Source organism: Austrofundulus limnaeus, unplaced genomic scaffold (assembly GCF_001266775.1).
Source record: "Austrofundulus limnaeus strain Quisiro unplaced genomic scaffold, Austrofundulus_limnaeus-1.0 Scaffold168, whole genome shotgun sequence".
In the NCBI taxonomy this organism is placed as follows: domain Eukaryota; kingdom Metazoa; phylum Chordata; class Actinopteri; order Cyprinodontiformes; family Rivulidae; genus Austrofundulus; species Austrofundulus limnaeus.
The window spans coordinates 735169-742708 of record NW_013952570.1 but is presented as its reverse complement, the minus strand read 5'-3'; the positions used below and the strand labels follow the sequence as shown (position 1 = coordinate 742708).

The 7540-nt window shown below is 41.6% G+C and overlaps 1 protein-coding gene across 2 annotated transcripts in view; it reads right to left on the bottom strand.

Annotated features, from left to right (window-relative positions):
- The window catches only part of LOC106523873 (E3 ubiquitin-protein ligase SMURF2), an 86257-nt gene that overhangs the window by 29859 nt on the left and 48858 nt on the right, over positions 1 to 7540 (bottom strand). For both annotated transcript variants that reach the window (XM_014017446.1, XM_014017447.1), the window contains exons 6-8: positions 6945 to 7029; positions 6664 to 6747; positions 5931 to 6145 (exon numbers count right to left, since the gene is read on the bottom strand). In XM_014017446.1, coding sequence (XP_013872900.1) covers positions 5931 to 6145; positions 6664 to 6747; positions 6945 to 7029 — 384 coding nt within the window. The remainder of the gene's footprint in view (positions 1 to 5930; positions 6146 to 6663; positions 6748 to 6944; positions 7030 to 7540) is intronic.

The following is a 7540-nucleotide window of genomic DNA, read 5'->3' as shown; positions in this document are numbered from 1 at the left end:
GGATTGTAGAGGCCATCTAGCTAGCATATAGCAGCAAAAACCTTCCAATCCCTCTTAGAGTTAAAGCTCACTCCACCAGGKGTGTAGCGACATCTTGGGCCCTTTTTAAAGGGGTACCTGTGAGTGACATTTGTGCCACGGCCAGCTGGGCCTCACCAAACACATTTGGACGATTTTACAGCCTGGATATGACAGCACCTTCGGTGGCTCATTCTGTACTTTCTGCCGGGCCCAAAGCTCTGCATTAGTACAGTACTTACTCAGGCACACTACTTAACTCAGGTCTGATACTGCTCTGCGGGGCGCTTTGACAAGTCCCATATATAACTGTGTGTTGTACTGACTGAAATGACTGAAAAGGAACGTAAGGTTATGAATATAACCACAGTTCCTTGAAGGAATGGAACAAAGTACAACACCTTGTTGGCCCTGCATCACAAAAGGCTCAGTGAAGGGAGGTATCTAACTGAGTAATGACGCTGGTGACTCCAAACTTATAGGGTGAAGGCCGAGCCTGTCACCTGACGTTCAACGTCACCACATCACCGGTCTAAAGACGTGTTTAGAGGCGGCTTCAGCCAGGCGCGCGAGGGTGCGCATGTCCCATATACAGTTGTGTGTTGTACTTCGTCCATTCCTTCAAGGAACCGTGGTTATATTCATAACCTTATGTTCTGTTTGGCATCAGTGCATGACACAGGAAGCACCTTTAGGGTCCAATTACTTTTTTCTTATTTTGTTCTAAGAGCAAAGAAATAGTTTCTGTCTGATTTTGTTGTTACATTACTTTTTACGACAATGACTGAATAACATCATGGCTGCAGCAATCATGTTTTATTCAAGTACTGTATCAAAAACTTTAATGATTTGCTTTTACAATAAAAACAGCTCTGACCCTTTCCACTGCCAGAATCACGTGATCTCATGTAAGATCAGTTCAGCTATTTATTTATTTCACAACCTTTCCCAAAAAAATTTCTACCCATAAAAAGGAAAACAGCCACCTGAATCTCAGATACAGCTGTTTGGGGATGAGATGATAGATTTTAACGGTCTGTTACAGGATTTTTTGACAATCCAACACGTTTTACTGTATTGTCCTGGAAATATATCTGACACTATCTGCATGATACAAACTGATAACTAGTAAGTGGACTGTACTCTTATTTTCACCTCTCTAGCCAACCAGGACCATCCACACGTTTATACAGTACTCTGCTACCTCTACAATCTGAACAAGTCATTATATTGGTGCTTTAGATCGTATTCATACACCAATGGAGGCAAAGAGGGGTTCAGTGTATTGCTCAGGGATAATTCGACACTTTGACACGTGACAGCAAACTGGTGGAATTGAACCTCTGACTCTCTCAGAGAACGACTGCTCTAACCATTGATCCACAGTCGCCCCATCTGTTTGAAGGCAGATGAGTTCCTGATCATAGTTGGGAGATTTTAGGCTCTATGCTGGAAATGCAGAAGCTTGACTATTTGTGATTCCTTTTCATGCGAAAGTTATCAAGATGACGCTTAACCCCCCGCACCGACCCAATAGAATCCCTCCATAAAGACACACAGAGCTACTTGATTTACTGAAGAAATTTAAAGTTAGGAAGATTAGGACTGATGTTAAAAGCATAACACTATACTCTTAAGTTCTCCTTGTTGTAATGTTGACAGTGTTTTTACCTTTTTCCATCAAAACATAATAGATTAGTTACATGTCCGAAATATCTGTTACAACACATAATTAAACGTTGGAATAACATTAGCTGAGAATTTTGTCTGAATGCCTGTAACTCAGCCATAGGTCAGCAGGGGGCAAGCGAAGGCATTGAAGAACCTGAATAAATAGATGGACTTCCTGGTTTTTCGGCAGTGTTGATTTCCTGTCTGCTTCAATAAACCTCACTCAGATCCAGAGTTCTGGTGTTGTATGGTTTAATTCCTTCTACAAATCATTTCATTTAACAATTGTGTTTATAATTTCGACTTCAGTTTATTGAATACGAATTTTCTTACACTACTGTGCACATTACGTTTTGGATTTTTCCATCTCTTTACATCGGTTAGTACACGATGACTCAGAAAGYTGCATCTTGTTAGTCTGACTATAAAGACTGAATGTGTCCACAGAGAACTCTTTTAATCAGAAACACATCCGTCCACTGTTTGTATAAAGTTGTTTTTGATGTCCTGCTGCTGTGGGGTGCTAATTCTGCTTTACTTTAGAGCACATGTGTCAAACTCAAGGCCCGGGTCAATCCCGTGTGGCCCGCCAGGGGGGTAGCCCACCCCCCAGAAAAATTTATTTATTTATTTATTTATTTATTTATTTATTTATACTTAACATGAAAATTGTTTCTTATATCAATGGTAAACTTCAAATTTCTGATTAAATGCAACAAAATAAATTTAAAAGATGAAAGACAATAACAACTGTCCTGCCCCTGAGCTGTTGGCTTTAAGAGCAGTTTAGTTGGATAACACAGTAATAATGTCTGAAAATAAGCTGCTTTGGAGTCAGCATCAACCATAAACTAAATCTGCCATAATGCATATTAGCTACTCACTAGAAACTCATCAGTGAGTAAAACTTTATTAGTTTTACTTTTAATAATATTCTATATTTATTTCAGATTTAGTCAGTCATACAGTTAGTTCTTATCAGAGTTTAAAAGAGGACGTGTTAAAACACAGTTTAGTCAAAGTTAAACATGAAACGTCAAAGTTAACTACAACTGGCCCTTCGAGGGCCACCATAACGCTCATGTGACCCTCAGTGAAAATGAGTTTGACGCCCCTGCTTTAGAGTGTTTTAGAGTTCCTTTTGTTTGACATGTCATGGACGTCTTAAATTTTTGGTGTCGTCTCAGTTTTTTCCCTCCAACGTACGTAAAGTAAGCATGTTGTGTAAAAGTAATACTGGTCCCTGTGAAACATGGTAGCCATGGAGCAGTACACAGTCGTAAATTAAACAAAGCAGTGCGTCCAAAATCTTTGCCAGGAGTATTTTGTAATGGTTATTCAAATTAGTCAGTGAATTGTTTCAAGGTGCTGCTTTTGAATAATGTTGCTAAATCAAAGTCACACAAGTGTAAGACTTCAAGTCTGAATTCTTCAAAATACAGAAAGGCAGGAGCATTGAGTCTAATGTTGTAAGACCTAAAAGTGAGCAGGAGGATAGGATAGTATAAGAGATAGAGAGACAAGTACAAAAACCCTCCTTATCTGAGTGCATGAAGCTGCAATTCAGTTCTTTGGCTCTGGCTTTTAAATCCCACAGACCAATTACTGTGAAGATAAACAAAACTCCCTCAGGATATGTGGAGGGTTTGTGTTAGCTTTTTCATGAATGCTTCTGATTGTTTGAAAATGAACAGGGGAGAGGGGTGTGAATGGCCGCCGCCAGACTGTAGCTGCTACATTGGTTCAATTAGACGGTTTTAAAATGCAGCCAATTTTTCAGGCTGCCTGTGTGGAGCTGGAGCATCACCATCATGAAGACAGAACAACATCAAACAGGCAGGTAGGGGTGAGGGGGAAAAAAGTCACAGCAGCCGAGTGCCCAAAGTTTCTTCAAGCAGCCTACTGATGACGATGGCGATAATAAAAGAGGTGTGTGTGGCAGCAGAGCTTGGATTCAGCCTCATGAACTATATCAAGACAGTCATAAGAGGCAAAAGTCCAAAACCTCATGACTAGGAATGTGTGATATGGCAAAAAATTCATATCACAATAGACATTATGATGAGTGGCGGTAACGATATATATTACGGTTTAAACTTAAAATAGAAAATAAATAAAACACACATTAATTGGGTGGAATAAATATGTATAGGTAAAAAAAATTTAGACCTTAAAATCTCCTTTTTAAGGGACACTTTAAAGTCTCCCATAAAAATCTAAATTTAAGGGAGATCTACCTGGTTAAATCATATATCTCACACACAGAATAACTTTAATGTAATAGATATCTGCATCCATTGGGTGTTGTGTTTGGAATCACCAGCTTCGTTTTAAGGTGGTAAAACAAATTGCTTGTATTTATTCCTTTCTACACATGTCCTGATGCATTTCAGTAATCCAGGTAAAATATCAAAAAGAAAAAAAATTGTATAGGTCTTCTGGACGGGTTCTTCTTTACTGAAACGTTTCGTCTCTCCTCCAAGAGACTTCTTCAGTCTGAGAGTTTCAGGCAAAATTCAGGCTTTTAAGCACTGCCTCCATGTGACTGATACTCACATCACATGGCTATCGTTGACATCTAATTAACACTTATTGTTAACAGGGGGTGGAGTGATACTGGCAATAGCCGCGCTGTAGGAGGGGGACAACTGAAAACGGAGGCCCCCACCTCTGTTTAATGATGGATGGTCTTTCTTCACAAAAATGGCTTCTTTTACTCCTCTCTCAAACCAACGTTCCTCTCTATCAAGAATGAGAACATCCTCATCTCTGAAAGAGTGACCGCTGGCCTGTAAATGAGTGAAAACTGCAGAGTTCTGGCCATTAGATGTAGCTCGTCTGTGTTGGGACATTCTTTTGAACAGTGGCTGCTTTGTTTCCCCGATGTATAACTGGTCGCAGTCCTCCTGGCACTTAACAGCATATACAACATTGCTCTGTTTGTGCCGGGGCACCGGATCTTTGGGGTGAACCAGCCTTTGCCGTAATGTGTTTTGGGGTTTGAAAGCCACTGGGACCTCATGTTTAGAAAATAAACGTCTCGATTTCTCCAAAACACCCGCAACATACGGAATAACCACTGGTTTTTTCCTTTCTACACACTTTGCAGATTATTTTTTCTGCTCTCCACCTGTTTAATCTGTGCACGCTCCGGTGGGGTGACAATCATTAGTCGCGCTTGGGAGTGCGGCCGTGGGTCGTCGCGCTATGACCGCAGGAGAAACGAGGTCCAGACTGATTTTTGTGCGTCCCACCTGAGCACTGACTTCACCTGCACTGACAGTCGCCTCGCTGCGTGGAAATGAATGGAGAGCGAGCGACGTCGCCTCCCGTGTCGAGCCCTTCACACATGCCATGGCGCACGCTCCTCCAGCTGCAGGCAGTGTGGTCGGTTGGCATCCGACCGGAGGACGCGCCCTCACGTAAATATGTAAACAGTTCGGTGTTCATTTTCACACACCTGAACCAGGTCCGGATAAGTTTTTCTCCCCCCTCTTCATTTGCGCTCTCAGCCACGCTGCTTCCTGCTTCCTCTGTTTTGACTCCAGCCGGTTAAGTCATCAAAAAGAATTGCGCGGTTGGCCGGTAGACTACAGATCTCTATCATAGGACAAATTTATATTGTTTCTACCGTAYATCGTTTATATCGCAAATTCCTACTCATGACAATAAATACTGCAACGAGCCCTCGAGACATTTTATTACTCTACCTTTGTTCAACACGCTTTGCATCCAGGCCTGAGGATGTGGTACACTCTACTTGCATGGGACCAGCAATGTGCTCATACTGCCAACTCAGTTATTCACTTGATGAGATATTGTGCTCAGTGCATTAGTCATGATGGTTTAATGYGTACAGTTTTATTTCTGTCACTCTATTAAGGGGTTATATTTTTCCACTAAGTGTGTTTATCTGTAATAAAATAAAAAACTGCAGTCAGCTGATGAATACAAGTACTTCATCAACTTGTCTAATCTCCATGAAAAAAGAAGTTTATTGAAACATGTTTTAATCCATCAACACATCAATGTGTCTAGAATTTTAAAAAATATCCAAGAAAATATCAAGATACAGTATTCTGTTTGGCAATTATAAAAAGCTTTGTATTTGTTTCGCTGTATTTTCAGTTCACGTCATTATTTTCAATAGATGTAATGTTTTATGATTTATAGTGCATTATGTGTGTGTGTCTCCATAACTACAGTGTGTGTCTTTGCTGTGGTGTTGGTGCCCTACTGACCGTATCCCTCAGGAAGGTCTGGGTGCATGTGCAGATGGGTTCTGCTCATATAGTTGCGGTGCCTCTGTGATCGCACCCGTCTCTCCTGTGCCCGCTGGTCGCCATCACCGGATGGTAGTGCTGTGGTGGGCGTGGCGCCGTTCGTGCTAATGGGCGTGTTTTCATCTACGATGCAGCTGAGTGGCCGGCCGGGGCTGGAGTACTCTGATGCAGGCCTGAGAGAGAGAGACGGGTAATGTAAGGAATATTCTATCTGTTTGTTCATCCATCCATCCATCCATCCATCCATCCATCCATCCATCCATCCATCCATCCAATCAGTATATCAATTAATCACTGTAAAGAAACTGGAAGAGGAATGAAGACAAATCTGATATTTTTTCAAAAAGTAAAAAACAACTGAATTAAAGAAGGCTAAACTTGGGGAATAGAAGGCACAACATGCTCTAAAATGTTTCTCAGGACAGGCAGAAGAAGAAATGAATATTAAAGCCAGATGCCTCTGCATCCCTTCATGTCAGCTTCATGATTTCCTTGGCTCTCCCACATCATTGAACCTCACTGTCTGGAGCAATCTGTCTGACACCTTTCTTTTTGGGAACCCACTTCAATGTTCACCAGGGCTTTCCAGTTTAAGAGCGCTGAGGTCAGAGATGAGGACTTCCATGGACCCCGTGCTGTTTGATGAAAGAGGTCTGGGTTTAAGTTTCCGTGGGGAGCAGAGTGCGCTCACCTGGTCGGCCTCTCCCACTGTGTGGTGCGTGTGATGTGGTTCAAGTACTGGATCCGTCCAGACGCAGTTCTCCTCTCCTCCCAGCTGGCAGCAGAAACACACACAGACACAGCGGTGAGCTAAGCCGACTCGCTGCTCTATTTCACCACATGCTAAAGTCCTATTCTGATTCACTTTCTGTATTATTATCTCCTTCCTTGTACTCAAAGACAGCATGTGTTGTTTATGATTTGCAGCAGCTGATAAAATATGAAAAAATGCAGAGATTTTGTCTAGCTCACCCATCTGGAAGATCATTGTCAAACAGCCGACTGCAGTCCACCACAGGACCTCCTGTGCCTATCCGGTCCCTCGACTGCAGGCTCACTTCAGGAACACATGGTAGACAGATGCAAGTACTAGTGTTACTAGACAGCAGATCACAGCCATGGCACAGAGATTTGATCATAACATGAAGTCAAGCTATATATATTTATGAGGAACAGGCAAAGGTTTGAATTTGATCAAAGGCACAGTGAGTGGTCTGGGTGTATAAAGCTACACTATTCGTAGTATTTATATATTTTTTGTGTTTGTGCTTTGTGTTACATATTTACTTTTAAATAACAAAAAAATACAGCACCAGGTCTTTACAGAGTATTAAACTGAAGATGAACATCAGCACATGGCATGTTGCAAAATAATCTGRTGTTATTATGAYCCCCACACGCGAAGCGTAAGTGGGAGTCATATTGTTTTCATACTGTTTATTTATTTATTTATTTATTTTCTCAGTGATTTTTGGTCAACCGTAGCACAAAAACGGCTGCACCGGTCAACATGAAATTTGGCAGGACTGTAGATGAGTCTGACCTACACTGCGCCAGCCAACAGTTTT